Source organism: Canis aureus, chromosome 8 (genome assembly GCF_053574225.1).
Source record: "Canis aureus isolate CA01 chromosome 8, VMU_Caureus_v.1.0, whole genome shotgun sequence".
Classification (NCBI taxonomy): domain Eukaryota; kingdom Metazoa; phylum Chordata; class Mammalia; order Carnivora; family Canidae; genus Canis; species Canis aureus.
The window spans coordinates 7009313-7025623 of NC_135618.1; the positions used below are offsets into that span (position 1 = coordinate 7009313).

The 16311-nt window shown below is 49.6% G+C and overlaps 1 protein-coding gene across 4 annotated transcripts in view; it reads left to right on the forward strand.

Moving 5' to 3' along the window:
• Positions 1 to 256: 256 nt before the first annotated feature.
• ST6GALNAC3 (ST6 N-acetylgalactosaminide alpha-2,6-sialyltransferase 3) overlaps positions 257 to 16311 on the forward strand; it is a 523337-nt gene continuing 507282 nt past the window's right edge. For 3 of the 4 annotated variants that reach the window (XM_077905083.1, XM_077905086.1, XM_077905085.1), the window contains exon 1: positions 9400 to 9569. In XM_077905083.1, the coding sequence (XP_077761209.1) occupies positions 9552 to 9569 (18 nt within the window). In that variant the 5' untranslated portion in view covers positions 9400 to 9551. Of the gene's footprint in view, positions 379 to 9399; positions 9570 to 16311 lie in introns of those variants that run through there. The other variant, XM_077905084.1, reaches the window with a different exon arrangement.

Below are 16311 nucleotides of genomic sequence, written 5' to 3' on the forward strand. Positions count from 1 at the left end.
AAAACTGAAGCAGCTCACATTCACTCAGCAAACACTACCGAATGCCTCACAAGCTCTTCCAGTTGCCTAGATTGGTTGAAAATAGACACCGAGTACCACATCAGGTAAAGTTCATAATGGCACGCACAGTGACCGTGATTCCTAGCGGGAGACCTTCTCTCTCGGTCTCTTAAGTGTCTGTGTTATCTTGCAAATGGAGGCACAGAATGCCTTTGTTCTGGGTTTTCTTTTCAAGGATGTTTATATAGCTCCCGGTTTTGGAAGACAAACACATTTCCTTCAGGAGCAACAGGCCGGCCTGAGCACTGCCCAGTATGAAAGCTTTGAGTTCTCTAAGCTCAAGGTTCTTCTCTGAAGCACAGCTGACCGTGGATGCAAGTATGTGGTTTTCTTCACGTTTTGTTGTTGGGAATTGGGGCTTGAGGAATGGGTGCAAGTGCTGATGCTCTGCTTGTGAGCAATCTCTGTGATAATGAACAGCCCTCTGCCTGTAAGTAATAAATAGCCCTGGATCTCTGGCCCTGGAGTCTTGGGCTTTAGCCAACAGCCATAAAATGTGCAGATAGCTTCTTAGTTTGCATGTAGGATAAAAATTCAGGCTACTCACAAATCTGGTCGATTGCTTTGAGTATTTACATTTTATTCAGACAAATACTTGAGACAAACTAGTGTTTTTTCAAGGTAAAACATCTTCCTCGGTGTTTAATTTTCTGTTGAATGTAAACTGAAAAACTTGGGGTGCCTGGGTGGCTAAGTTAGTTAAGCATCTGCCTTTGGCTCAGGTCATGATCCCAGGGTCCTGGGATGGAGCCCCACATCAGGGTCCCTGCTCAGTGTAAAATCTGCTTGTTCCTCTCCTCTGCCTCTCCCCCTGCTTGTGCTCTCTCTCTCTCTCTCTCAACTACATTTTAAAAAATCTTAAAAAAAACAAAAACAAAAACAAAAACTGAAAAACTTGCCCAGGGAAATGGAGCAAAGGAGATTGTAAAAGAAGGAAGAGGTAAAATGAGGTGATGGAAATACCAAATGTAGTGAAAAAAGAAAAAAAAAGTCAAGGAAAAGAGCAGGACTTAGGTATTAAACCTTTGTATATGTTTAGAGAATTTTTCAATTTGGGATTCATCCAATGTCTATGCTGCTAGACATGCTTTTGTTGAAAGTGTAGAGAAGCCATGCGATGCCTGGGTGGTTCAGTCCATTGAACGCTGACTTGGTTTTGGCTCCAGTCGTGATCTTCTGGTGCTGGGGTCAGGCCTCAGGCCCCGCACTCAGCAGGGGGTCTGCTTGTCCCTTTCTCTCTGCCCCCTACCTCCGCTTGGTGTGCGTGAGCTCTTTCTCAAATAGATAAATAGAATCTTAAAAAAAAAAAAAAGAGAGAAAATATAGAAAAGCTAGTTTATCGGGAGAGGTGGCTTACTATTTTTCATCTATTTTTAAGTGGCAAATTTTTATTGCAATTCAAAAATGGAGAAAGTGATGAGTAACTCATTTAAAATGCAAGCTGTTGGAAGATAAGGGAAGTGACGTTTTTCTGGTGCCCAAATCAGGCAATGCTTGTCTTAAATTCTGCTGCCCTTGCCACTTGGAAGAGAAAACTAATCCTTTTTGGAATATGCCATTATGTAGTGTGTAACTTCTTACTATGTCTTAATTACAGAGGTGTCAGTAAAAACTGCAAACTCAGCTATTTAAGTATTTGATACCTTTGAAAACCCATATCTCTTCATCTATTAGACAAAACAGATTTATTTATAAGATCCTATTCATTTCATTAAATTAAAAAAAAGATAAAAAAGTGGAATGGACTGAAAAAAACACAGCATAAGTCAGCGAGTCATTTTTAATGAGAATAAATATTGGATAAACATAATGCAATGTGATTGATTAAAAAATACCATACAGAGTGATTTTTAAAAATCATGATGGAAATAAGGCAGCTTCCACTTAAAAGAGAAGCATCACTGATTTCCTAATCAACTGAGAACACCCACAGGGGTAATTACAGGCCACTCTTGTCGTTAAACATGGTCTGCAAAATCCATCTAAATCAAGTAATCACTCTGTTGATTAAAAAACAAAAAAAAATTGCTATGATAATCTGATACATTCCTTATAGAGGAAAAATGAGATGATCTGAGAATGTCATATGTGGTGGAGGAATTAATAAAACATCCGAAATTCTCTTCTCAAAATCCTTGAGTGGTGTCCGAGATGGTAGGACAATCTGATTTGCGGTTGCTTCTCACCTGGTGTTCTTAGTTATCTCTTCAGAGTTGCTGTAGTTTTTGGCTTGGGGCACGGAGTTGTGCAGGATACAAAGGGGAAAAAAAGCCAAAAAGCTAGTGATCTATTTGGGAAGTCAGGCCAAAAATAAAAGGCAAAATAAAGATTTAGGTAATAGGACAAGTTGATGCTAGAAGAAATGCCGTCCGACAGGATGTGAGGAATTGCCAAAGAATTTTGCAAATGGTAATTGCTGGAATTCAAGTAGGGGAAACCTCACTAGATGAGGGTGGTCCGTAAAGACGTCAAGGACCAAACGGGATTTGATCCAGGCCTGAAGGATGAAATGTGGCTCAGTGCAGAGTGCAGAGATGAAGTCTGATTGGCAAACTGCTGCTGGGCCAGATCTGGCCTCCAGACTGTGTTTTTCACATCTTCAGAACCAAGAATGGACTGTACATTTTTAGATGTTGAGAAAAACAGTAATATTTGATAACACCGAAAATAACATGAAATTTAAACTTCAGCATCCGTAAATACATTTCACCGGCACACAGCCTACTCTCTATCTGCTGATGTGTTTGGCCGTCTTTGTGCCAGGATGGCAGAGTCGAGGGGTTGGCTCGGACATCTAATGGCCTACAAAGACTGAGCCATTCACTGCTTAGATCTTTACTGACCAAGTTTGCTGAATCCTGGGGGAAGAGACTAACGGGCAGAAATGGTGGCAAGAGATGTTGGCAGGCCCGTAATATACCGAGCTGTGGAGATAAAGAGGAGCCACCGAAGGTTTTGCGTATAAGAGGAAGCCACCTGTCTCTGTTTCCTAAACTCATCACCTGAGCTTGCATGTGTTTGTCAAATCAACAAACGAGCATTTTTCAGATTCCTAAGTGCACTGCTGCTGTATACTTGTTGCTCTTGGAAAGAAGGAATGGCTTTTCTGTATGGGATGTGGCCCTTGACTCTGCAGGGCCGTCCACGCTGACTTGACAGTGGTGTCCTGTGAGCAGCTTTCACAGACTTTGACACTGTTGTTGGACATAACACAAGACCTCGTGTTGGGGGGCTTCTCTAAGACTAGATACAGATGACTTCTCCTTGCACCATTCTTCTTTGGATCGCATCATGTTACTCTTCTCCTACCTTTCCTACAATAGCCAGACACAGCTACGGAAAAAGTGACGGTTTGTATTAACACGAGGAATTAGCAAAAAATCCTGGCTCTTTCCAGAGGGTTTGTGAGAGCCAGATCATTAGAGAAAAAATGGTCCAGGCAAAACAAACTGCAGAAGGAGGCCAACTGTGAGACCCCGTCCTGTGGGTGTTCCCATCAGATCCACCGTGGATGCATTTCAAATACTAGATTTCCACTCTAATATTTTAAGACAGTATGTCATCAAACCTCACTAAGAGGTGAAATCTAAGAAGAGTGTACAGAAACACACATGGGAAGAACCTCACAATAAAAAGAAAACAAACTCTAAGAAACGTGGTTAGGAAATATCAGACTCAATTAATAATGGAGCCTTCGATGGCCTTAGAGAAATCCAATACAAACCAAATTCAAATTCCATGCCAGTGCTTCAGCCATATTTACTTTCAATTGATTATATTTTTAAAAAAATCTCAGGGGGGAATTGTTTAAGAAAAACAAATCTGGTTAAAACCTAGAACATTAAAGAACATTATTTTCAGATTTTTTAAAAAAGATTTCATTTATTTATTCATGAGAGATACCCAGAGAGAGGCAGAGACACAGGCAGAGGGAGAAGCAGGCTCCCTGCGGGGAGCCCGATGTGGGACCCGATCCTGGGTCTCCAGGATTGTGCCCCGGGCTGAAGGCAGACGCTCAACCGCTGAGCCACCCAGGCATCCCTTTGATTTTTCTCTTAATTAAAAACAGATACACATTTCTTTCTTTTTTGGTTCATTTGAGAAAAAAAAAATTTGAGAAGAGCTAAGAACTCCCAATAGGAAGAGTAGAGCTGAGATTAAGTTGAGAGAGAACATTAAAGGAGAAGGAGAAAACATAATATTTTTAAAATGCAATTCTAAAGCATGCATAACTTGTTTTGGAGTTCATCCCAGATAAATATGAGTTTAGTCAGGGATAATTATGAATTCTGGATTAGAACTGTGTAAAGCTTTGAAAAAGCAGTAAGCTCAAGTCTTGGGAATGCAAAACGGATGACAGTTTAGAATGATCTGCTATCCAGAATGGAGGGAAATGAGGCTTAACCCACATGTCGATATATTCTCATAAATATATACCTAAAAGGTCACATTCATAGACATACTTGGACCCAGATATCAACACAGCCATGCACACAGACACCGACAGGATAGCCATGTGCTTTAGGATATGAAAAAGTTCCTAGGTCACTGCACTATAAGAGTGCAATGGTTTCTAGAAAAAAAAAAATTGTTTCCTATTCTGGCTTAGAATGTAAAAAAAAAAAAAAAAATGACTTTCCCATAACATTGTATAATGGATCTTCCAGTCACAGTCTCCTATGGAAGCATAATTTATGTGGTGGATGACAAGAAGAGTTTTATGATATCTGGAATTCATTTAAAATCTTTAGATGGGAAAAATTGAGATCCAATTAAAACCTTAATAAATGATTCTGTGTTGAATATAAATATATTAAATTAATATGTGTGTGAGATGAAATTGGAAAAGTTATGGGAGTCTTCATTTTAATTCTATTTCTATCAGGAAACTGTATAACCCTGAGAATTACTTGGTAATGGGGCTGTTTACAATGAAGCAAAACTGAATTTAAATAGGACATTTTAGCCCATGACTGGTCATAACTCATGAGGCCTCTGGGCCTTAAGGCATTGAGATCTCATTGGTGGAAGGCCCATGAGGAGAGGGAAGATGGACCGATTGGAGCCAAGAGGGGCCCTAGGGAGGCCCAGGTAGCAATAGGACCAGCCTCCCAGGATCTTGCTGTGAAGACAAGCAAAGGTTACACACGGCAGCCTCTGTTTTGTAGGTGAGATACGATAGTGAGAGTCTTGGGTGGGAAGTAGCTCTCGTGGGCCGGAGGTGGTAACAGCTCGGCTGTAGGGGAGATCCTGGATGGGATGTGCTCCGTATCCATCAGACTCAGGGGCTGAGGGCTGAGGGATACGGAGTGAGTATACCTCTCCTGCACACTCAGCTCCAGAGACAATATGTATCTTCTACATACTTACACACTTGCCCCAGGATTTGTATCCTACCATGTATCTTAGGGAGGATGTATAGTTGCCTTAGGTTATCTGACCCCTAAACCTAAGACAACAGAGGAAATGTGATATGGGGCCGAGAGCTTGGCTCCTCATATACTGGGCAGCTGAAGGTAGCAGTTAAGGACGGCAGGCCTGGAAGTCAAACCACGTGGCTTCAAATCCCAGTTTTGCCCACTTACCAGCTGGGGATGACCACATCCAGATCGACGTAAGGATCAAATGGGTTACTGTATGTAATTGCAAGGCACATCCAGGGTGTTATTTTTGGAAAGAGTTTTTTGGCTTTAAGTCACGGAACTTGAGACTTGGAAAATGGTGCTACCGCTATGGATGGGCTAGACCTCGCTATTCTTGTCGTTTGGCAAGTCATAAAACAAAACAGAAGATCCTGGCCGAACCCTCCCCCATCTTCCCACAAATCTGGCTGCACCTTCATTCCCTAGAAGGTTCAGAACCTGTTTTTAGTTCCATCCAACCACGTCTTCCCATCCCACTGCTTTCCTTCTGAGGCAGGGATTGTTGTTGTTTTGCAAAACTTCGGGGCAGATTTGTTGCAGAATCTGTGGGGTTCGTTTTTAGGTTGTTATAAATGGGCCTTTATTCCTATCTGTGTATAGGCATAGGTGTGGATGCCAAAAAAAAAAAGACATTTTGGGAAGCGTGGGCACCAGGGAGCAATAGTTTAATGGAGAGAGCCATACCCAGACGGCTGGAGCTGGTAAAGCCCTCGCCATCCCCTCTCTTGGGTTTACCCGAGTCACAAGATGCCACGTGCTTGCCTCATCGCTGTCTATCTGTCTGAAACATCAAGGTAGATGAAGGGGATGGGAATCATCCCCTTCATCCTTCCCCACGAGCTATCCTTAGTCCAGGATTCCCCCCAACCCCCACCCCCCCCAAAGAGCTACCATGTTGAGAGTGTCCACAATGCCAGAAATTGAGGTGAGTGGGTTTATAAGCATCATCGCATTTAATCCTCGCAAGGATAAATACTGCTACATAAGCTGAAAGGCAAAGAGAGGGTAAGAGACTTGATCAAGGCCCCCCGGGAGGAAAGGCTCCGCAGGGTTGCCGGCTGTGTTACCGGGAGGACCTGCAGGCTTTCTGGAGAGAGAATGTGGCCTGCCTGCCCCTGCCCCTCTTCCCCGCCACCCTGCCAGGCTCCGTCTCTCTCTCTCCTTAGAGCTCTGCTGCTGCTTTGGTTAAGGACCTTACTACATTATCATGTATCTCTTATCTTTCCCACTTGGCTGAAGCAGAGAGGATGTTTGAAAGCAAGAAATCATTCTCTCAATCCCGACAGGTCCTGTAGACCTCAATAAAGTCCACCCCCTGCCCCCGCCCCACCACACTGCCAGTTAGTGGTAGCGCAAAAAAAGATTTATTTTCTAGTAGCAGCTCAGTAAAGGTTTGCTGAATTCATAAATCCATAAAATCCAGAGTTTTCCTGGCCTACTAAAGGTCATGAGCTAAAGCAGTGGTTTAGAACATGCAATCCTTAAAAAATACTCAGTCCTGTCAACCAAATGGAGGAAGCTCTTCCTGAACTTCCTGATCAAGGAGTTCTTGTCTTTTTTTAAGATTTTATTTATTTATTCATGAGAGACACAGAGAGAGAGAGAAAAGGCAGAGACAGAGGCACGGAGAGAAGGAGGCTCCATGCAGGGAGCCCAATGTGGGACTCAATCCTGGGGTCCAGGATCAGGCCCTGGGCCGAAGGCGGTGCTAAACCGCTAAGCCCCCCCGGGCTGCCCCTGATCAAGGAGTTCTTAGTGGGCATGGAGCAGATCCCTGGGACCCTGGGCGGCCTGGAGGGCGGAGTGGGACAGTGGGGACTGGTCCCTCAGACTTTCCCCGGAGGAGGAGGAGCCGGTAGTCCGTCCAGTCGCAGTTTCTGCAACACTTTCCCAGCGGTGCCTCCTGCGCTCTCAGGATTCTCTGCATGTTCTCACCAACAAAACACCAAATCCCTTGAAAGTCTGGTTTCTGCCTTGTGGTTTGTGAGCCAATCTCATGACGTCACAGCCACCAGCAGCCCACAGTGCTTTTCCCGACTCCATGTAGGCAAACCAGACAGGGCTTCTAGCAAGTGAAACCTCTTTTGGGTAAATATTTTGGGCCTGGTTTTAAGATTTCTGTGACAGACCAAGTGGTGGAAATCTGTGTATATATACAGAAGACTCTCTCCCTTCTTCTGCGATGTGTGTGATGTCACTTTCCTCATTGAAATAACTCTGTTTCTCTTAGCCAGTTCTTTGCTTGGGAATTGGGCTTTCCTTGTTGATTTTCACTCCAACAGGGCTGCTAAGGAAGGGTGGAAAGGACCCAAAACATATTTTCTCCCAGGCTGCCTGCCTCCTAAAGCGGCTCTAGCTAGCCCCCTTTGTTTTAGCATCAGGGACTTCAGGTTGGATGGTGAAGGAGGGCCTTCCTGGATTTCCCAGCCTAACAGGAAAGTGTAGATTTAACCTTATTGCTGGAGGGATGCCTAGGGGGCTCAAGGGTTAAGCATCCGCCTTGGGCTCCGGTAGTGAGTGACCCTGGGGTCCTGGGATCCAGTCCCACATCGGGCTCCCTCCTTCTCCCTCTGCCTGTATCTCTGCCTCTCTCTCTCTCTCTCTCTGTCTCTCACGAATAAATAAATAAAATCTTAAAACAACAACAACAACAATAACACACCAGGGTGGCTCAGTGGTTGAGCGTCTGCCTTTGGCTCAGGTCCTGAGCGCCTGGGGTCTTGGGCTTGAGTCTGCATCCGGCTCCCCGCAGGGAGCCTGCTTCTCCCTCTGCCTCTCTCTCTGTGTCTCTCATGAATAAATAAATACAACCTTTAAAACAAAACAAAACAAAACCTTATTACTTACGTTGCAACAAACTGCGTTCAGACTCTAAACCTGAAACTTGGGGAAGAGCAACATCCTGTGCTTGTGGGCACAAACCCAACTTCTATACATATGTAATCAAGTGTGTATATGAGAATACATTAAATGTTCCTATAAATGCATGCATTCTATTTGCAGTGTATTTCTGGATACACCCCTTTCTCGGTAGACGCACAAGCTGAAAGCAAGCAAGCAATGCGTCCATGTCTGTGCACGTGTACACACACGCAGCACACGCCCTGTAGGTTTCCTGGCATCCTCTGCCCATAGGTATTCGTGCCCCTGGTTGGTGGCGGATGGCGGAGTCCGGAGGAGCCCACCGCGCAGCACGCTTCAGCAGAGCCACGGCCCTGTGGTTAAACAGCCCCGGGACGGTTCCATTTGCTACTTCCGAAGCATCTTTGCATGTGCCTGCCCGAAGCCTGCGGGAGGGTGACGCCAGACCCGCTTTAACTTTTTAAAAAGTGTGAAAGGTCTTGCAAAGGGGTTCCCTGGTCGGTGGGAGGAGACCGACGGGAGGGGAGGACGAGCCGCGCTCCCTTCTCCTGCAGAGCCCTTGCCCGCTGCCCGGCTGGCTTCGCGTACGTGGAATCGCAGAACGTCCATCGGGAGGGGGAGAAGAGAGAGAGAGAGAGAGAGAGAGGGAGGGAGAGGGAGGGGGGAGGGAGGGAGGGAGGGAGGGGGGAGGGCAAAGGAAAAGCAGAGCATCCCCGGGGCAGCCGCGGGAGACCCGGGCTGCACGTAACCCGGGGGCGGGGCTTCGGGGGCTCCAGCCAGTAGCCGCGCTCGGGGGCGGGGCCTATCCTGGGGGCGGGGCCTCTCCAGGGGGCTCCAGCCAGTAGCCGCGGTCGGGGGCGGGGCCGGGGGCGGGGCCTCTGCCGGGGGCGGGCCGGGGCTCCAGCCAGTGGCCGCGGTCGGGGGCGGGGCCGGGGCGGGGCCTCTGCCGGGGGCGGGCCGGGGCTCCAGCCAGTGGCCGCGGCCGGGGGCGGGTCCGGGGCGGGGCCTCTGCCGGGGGCGGGCCCGGGGGCGGGCCCGGGGGCGGGGCCTGTGCCCGCGCAGCTCGCGCCGCGGTCCCCTGGTCCGGGTCTGCGGGAATGCGGGCTGGAGCGGTCCCGCCGCGGTACCAGCCTCCGGCCTGTCGCCGGGACGGCCCCTGACCCGGGCGCGCCCGCCGCTCGGTGGCAGGAGGGCCGGCGGAGCGCCATGGCCTGCATCCTGAAGGTAACGGCTGGGATCCGTGGCTCGGACGCGTGGTTGGCCAGCCCCTTGCTGCTGGGAGGCGAGGAGTCCGCCGCGGTCCCCCGCATCCTCATCTCAGTCGCCGTTTCCCGGCGCTGGTTTTTCTTTTTTGTTCCTCTGGCACATGCACACGGAGGGAGAGCCTGCACGGTGCCGCGGGCACGGCTGCCCTGCCCACCATTGCTGCCCACCGCGCCTGCACTGGAGGAGCTGCAGCCTGCTGGCTCCGGGGGCGAGCAGGGCTGGGCGCCGAGTAATGGGGACGGCGGGGGGGGGGTGCTCCCGCGGGCCCCGCTCGGCTGCCTGAGGCCTTTCGGGGGCCACGGAGGATGCACAGGGGCCCGGGCCCGGGCTCCTGCAAGGGGGGCAGCGCTCCGAAGGGGGGGGCGACGGGGGCACGGGGGCTTCTCGTGAGCATGCGAGCTCCTGAGCACACAAACTTCTGCGTTTACAGGTAGTCCCTTAGGAATGCGTGCTCTTTTTTTTTTTTTTTTCTTCTGAGATCTGCTGGCTTTCTGTGCCATTAGCTGCACTTTGGAAAAGTTCACAGAAGGATGTTTTCAGTAGGAGAGACTCTCCCACCCCCCTTCAGCTCACAGATTTGAACAGACCCAGCGATTTCGCTCCATATCAGAGCAAACCCCACCCCCCCCCAACCACCTCTCCTTTCGTGGAGCTTCCTCTCTCCAAGGCTGGGTCCCCAGCCTGGACCCCAGCATCGGTCTGGCTTTGCAGCTTCGGGGTGTCAGGTGGGAGGACTTGGTGTCCATGCCTCACTGCAGAACTTTGCAGGCCACAGGGGAGAGGTGTTTTATTTGTTTTTCGTTTTCATGTTTTCTCCCTACTATTTCTCCTCGCGCCTGACCTGGCTCCTGACCCCCCTGAATCATGAACATTGGCGGCGGGAGGTTCCCTAGGCCTTGACTAGAGAGAGAATGCAAAGGCCTATTTGTTCCAAGGTTGGGAGAGCTGTGTGTGACAGGCAGAACACCAGAAAAGGACTTTTTGTTGTTGTTCATTGTGAAATTGCATCTGTTTCTGGGTAGGATGGTTCGAAGCCATCTACTGTTAAACTGGTTACCTGAGTCACCTTATAAGGTGCCTTGGTGTTAATGATACACTAACCTAGTGGAGGGTTGTTTTGTTTTGTTGTGTTTTGTTTTCTGTCTTTTTTTCGTAGAATAAAGAGGGTCAGGTATTTCCTGTGACTTTTCTGAACTTCCTCTCTTTGGTTTTGGAACATTTTCTGGGACATAACAAATGGTAGCAAGATCAAGAGGAAGTGCGTAATACATCGGTGTTACAATATGGGATTTTTAACTTGGAGACTCTGAACACAGGAGCTGAAATAAGAGTATGAGTCACTCTTTACTATTATATTATCTGCTGGAAGGGAAATTGAGGAGCATGACATTTATCACTGGCCATCTTCTTTTGGTTTCTTCCTGCCTCATCTTGCACATGTCCCAAACATTTTTAACTCACACCCCAAGCTACGTGGTGAATCTGAGCCAGACTGTCTTTTCAAGTACCTCCCATTGACCTCAGACATCTGGGGGCACATCTGAGTCCTCCTTATCTTCCTCCACTGCAATTCATCTGGGATGCAGACAGGTAGGCTACAGAGAAGTTTGGGCTCAAGAGGGGCCTTGGTCTGAATGCAGGTTGTGCCTGTTGCCACCTGTGTGGCCTTGGACAAGTTACTTAAATGCCCTTGAGTCACAGCTTTCTCAACGTAGGATCGAAGTAGTCAGCTATGCAGGGGATAAAGTAAGACTGGGTATGAAAACTACCTGTGGCACAGGCACTAATATGTGCCACTTTTTTTTTCTGACACGTAGTGATAACTACAGTTTAATGAGTCCTTAACATACCCTCTGCCTGTTTCATATGGTACAACTCTCATTCTTACACCAGACCCTGCAAGGTGAGCGACATTGTTTAAAACCCCATTTTACGGATGTGGAAGCTGAGGCGCCTCAGTTTAAGAGATTTGCCCAAGGCAACAGGGTTATGGGTCTAAACCCAGATCTGCCGGCCTTTCTTATACTTTAATGCTGTTCTCTGTACTTTCCCAGATGACCTTTTCTAAGATGTCCTAATACCATTCAGAATCCTACCACGTTTGAGAAACAAAGTAGGGGATCCCTGCGTGGCGCAGCGGTTTAGCACCTGCCTTTGGCCCAGGGCGCGATCCTGGAGACCCGGGATCGAATCCCACGTCGGGCTCCCTGCATGGAGCCTGCTTCTCCCTCTGCCTGTGTCTCTGCCTCTCTCTCTCTCTCTCTCTCTCTCTCTGTGACTATCATAAATAAATAAAAAAAATTAAAAAAAAAAAACTTAAAAAAAAAAAAAGAAACAAAGTAGCTTTGTGCAGCGATGGTCTCCATGGCCCCTGGTAGGCCTTTTCCAACTTCTTGTCTTTGAAAGACGGTACGTGGTGGAGCGGAGAGTCTGGAGGCCTGGATCCAGTGCAAGCCTGACCTCCTGTGCACGATTTTAGGCGGTCACTGCAACTTGCTCATTTTAGAATGCAGATAATTATAGTAATTATCTGACAGGGTTTTATGAAGGTAAAATGATGGACTTTTTTCTTCTTCTTCTTCTTTTTTTTTTTTAAACAAAACATTTTCTGCCACTGGCCAGCTCTGGGCTTGGTGTTGGCCTCACAAGATGTGTGAACCATTGACCTGGTTCCCAAGTAGCTTGCGGTACAGTAAAGGGGATAGAAAAGTAAATGACTGTGTTTGGTGCAACGTGAGGCGTCCCATAGATCCGTGGAAGGCCTAACACGGTGTGGAGGGGGACAGCGACGGAACCGCCTATTGATTAGTCAAGACCGGCTTTCCACCTACTATATTCGAGCTGGGTTTTGAAGCCTGTGTTGGGTTTACTATCACGGAGCTTGTGTTCTTGAGACATGACTTTTGAGGCCGTGTCAACTTTACTCTGTGGGTGACGCTCACTTCACAGATTTTTGAGGTAGATTTTATTATCCATTTTTATATGTGAGAAAACTGAGATGGAGGTTGATTGAAATATCCTGATTGCCTACGCAGGAGTGACCCTGAGGGTGGGGGTCCCTGAGTCGCTGAGGGGAGAGGCCCCTGCCGTGGCAGCCGGGGGTGGTCTTGGCAGCACACAGAACTGTCCCCTCGACGTGCTGGGTATGGGGAGCCCATTCCGCCCGTGCACAGAGCTGGCTCTCCTCACAGAATGATGGTTACTACCTCAATAATTATTTAATTGTGAAACATACATTCAGTCCACTTTGCATGGCCTTTGAAGCCAGAAAGATGTGGGGTTTAATTATGGCTGCACCACCTACGGATTGTGTAACCCCAGGCAAGTTTCTGGATTCCACCGCTCCGGTTTCTGAGATGGGGATGATCATGCATTCCTCACTGGGCTACTTTGGGGTTCAGGGAGGATATCTGCAGGTTACAAAGGATAGGCTAGTCATAGTTTAGTGAAAACAAGTCCAAGTCTCCGGTTCCTTTAGGCTGCACTTCCTGGGCCGCCGTGCTCTTGTGGGGTCATTAACACGACGACTCGTCTTTCCAAGGAGTGTTTTAAAAGTGTTGGAAAGTTTGATAGACAAGAAGACATCTCACTTGTATTTATTTGATCACTAGTGAAGCAAAACTTTTAAATCTACATTAGTCACTCATTTGGTTTTCTTCTCCTGTACGTTATAGATACGTGAAATTTTTATGTAATAAGCTTATTTATATGTTCTTGTATGGTTTCTACCTTTAGTTGCCAAATATGTTCTTGAGCCCGGTATCTGGTACCCTTGGGGTATTTAGCAATAGCTGATGAATTGTATTCAATTTTCTTTATATCCAGTGGCAAAAGGGGTCCCTGAGTGCAGGTGTAGACACAAGACACTTACGGGTCTTTTCTGCCTTAGCGAAGATCACGGTTTTGCCAGGGTGAGGAGACCTGCGAGCACAAAGCAGACGATAACACGATGCATTTAGGTGCATGACTAAAGCCACCGCTTTCTTCTCTCCCCACCACCCATCCTCGTATAATATTTTCTTAGATTGATGGGAAATTGGATGACTGGTAATATCAAGTTATGAACTTGGTGTCTTCCCATTTATTTTCCTTCTGCTCCTGCGCCGGACCTAATTTTTCACCATATTGCATCAGTTATATCTAGAAGAATCTCTCAAATCCACCCATGACTCTGTTCTTTGTCTGCCCCGCTCAGAGCCTAGTATTTGCTCCGTCTTCTGGAATAGCCTCCTTTCACTTCAGCCTCCCCCGACGCTTGCCCATCTTCCATATCCTCATGGGATTATGCTCAAGTGCGGGACTGATCAAGCCCTTGACGGGCTGGAATGCTTGCTTTGGGTCCCCAGCCCCTGGGGGAGGAACCCAGCTGTTTAGCTTGGCATTTGGGTTCCTTCACCCTCTTGCCCCCGCCCACCTGCTGCTCCGTTCCCCACACTTACCTACACTCATCCCACGTTTGTAGACGTGGCGCTTCCTCACGGCTCCGTGTCTATGCGGTACAGCTAGGGATTACCGGCCTTGGCTCTGACCTCAGACCCCCCTGCTTCTGCAGTGAGGTCCCTCGGCCCCCATTTCCTCCGCTGTGGAACTGGAACAAGACAGTGCCCACTTCTTGAAGCTAAGAGGAGTAAATGAGCTCACCCGTAGAACAGACCCTGAAATATAGCGAGTCCTGGATAATCCGGGGCGATTAGTTGCTGGCGTGCTGTTTGCTCTGCAGGAAGTGCTCTCCCTGTCACTTTCCCTCCACCGACAAGTCCTGCAGCTCGAGGCCCAGCCTGCCGGGCTCCGCGGGCTTCTCCGTGGCCGAGTTCCCCTCTCGGAGCGGCGGGCGGTACCCGGTCCTGCCCGCTCCCGACTCTTCTGCTGGCCTGTGAGCTCGCAGGGGGCAGGGGCAGGGGGCAGGGGCAGGGGGCAGGAGGCAGGGGCAGGGGGCAGGGGCAGGAGGCAGGGGCAGGGGCAGGGGCCTGCAACTAGCGGGGCAGCTGCTGCTTGCTGGCGCCGGGCCCACTGCAGCCGCCGGGAGGTGCCGGTGGCCACTAGCGGGGCTCGCCCTAGCCCAGCGTGCAGCCAGGGGTCCAGCCCCGGCCGGCCTGCCCCCGGCCCCGTGTGGGCCTCGAACCCCTGGTCCTGTGGCTCCTGTGCAACCTGGAGCCCGCCTGGACCCCGCAGGCCCAGCCGGAGGGAGCGGGCGCCCAGCTGAACGGAGCCCGAGCCCGAGCCCAAGCGAAGAGACCCGGAGAGCAAGACAGTGGCCTCGCCGCCCCGAATCCGAGCCCGGGGCTGGGGGCCCACCCGTCCCGGCTGGCGGGGACCGGGCCCGGGGGCCTGGAGGGCACGAGCAGCTCCGGGCTGCAGACGCTGGCACCTGGGCCCGGCCGAGGCCCGCGGGAGGGAAGCCGCCTGGCTCGGGGGCTGCCCGCAGGGTCCTCGGCCTTGGGGCCCGGTTGAGGACATGTGGGTGGGGACTGTGTGGCCGCTTCACCCACTTCTACCCAGGCGGTTCCGTCTAGACAGCTGCCCAGCACCCGCTGAGCCGGCTGTTCCGATCCGCTCCTTCTCCAGAGTTTCCTTTGTGACCCAGGCCCTGGGGGAAGAAGAGGGGCCGCCCCGGCTCGGGAGGGAAGAAAGTCCTGATTGTGCCTCCCGCACCCGAGGGCCCTGTAGCCGGTAGCCCCAGGAAGCCACGGGCCCCTTTGGGGTTGGCAGTGAAGCAGCGGGCTCCCGCAGACTCGGATTTGGCCTTGGCCGGGCTTCAGGGCCTCCGGGGCTCTGGGAGGAGGCTCTGGGTTTTTGCATTTATAATTTTACATTCATTTTCTTTCTTTCTTTTTTTTTTTTTTTAAAGATTTTGTTTATTTATTCATGACAGACCCAGAGAGAGAGGCAGAGACACAGGCCGAGGGAGAAGCAGGCCCCATGCAGGGAGCCCAACGCGGGACTCGATCCCGCGACCCCAGGGTCACGCCCTGGGCCCATGGCAGACGCTCAACCGCTGAGCCCCCCCCCCCCGGACGCCGCTTGCATTCATTTTCTTAGAGACCCACAAATCGTATGACTCCGGGCTCCCCAGCCTGCATCCCCTCTGGGGCGGCGTTGGCGTCCCAAACAGGTCACGCCTGCACGGGCCCTGCTCACCGCAGACTGCGCCGCACATATGGCAAAACTGTTATTAGTATTATTAATAGTTCGATAACAGCTTGAGTCGAGGAAACCCGCCTTGGGAGCTGGTGGGCTTTATGGAAGGATTTCGATCTGAGGAAAGCAGAGAGAGCCTCGTAAGCTTTCCAGTGCCTGGCTGGGGAAAACGATGAAACCTCCTCCCCAGGAGGACCATTTCTATCTGTTTGTGAAAATTTAACACACGCTTGTGCCTGAGGGCTGGGAGTTGGAGGAGTTCTTTTCTGTTTCCTGGCTTCTGGGAAAAGTGGAGGAAGGCATTTTTCTAATTGGAGAGAGTAGATTTACAAGTGATACCAGGATCCCATTACAGAAAGCTGCAGCTAGCTCCTGGTTATTAAAAGGCTCATTATTCGGTTTATGGATTATCCAGATCCTGTCCGTCCCCGGCCATTCTGATGTACACCTTTTATGCATTTTACTGCCAATTAGCACCTCCACCGGAGCCAGGGAAGGGAGAGGAGCTAAACCCCAAATTGTTTAATTCTCCCCCTTGTTAACAGCTGTGTCAAGGTTTGTC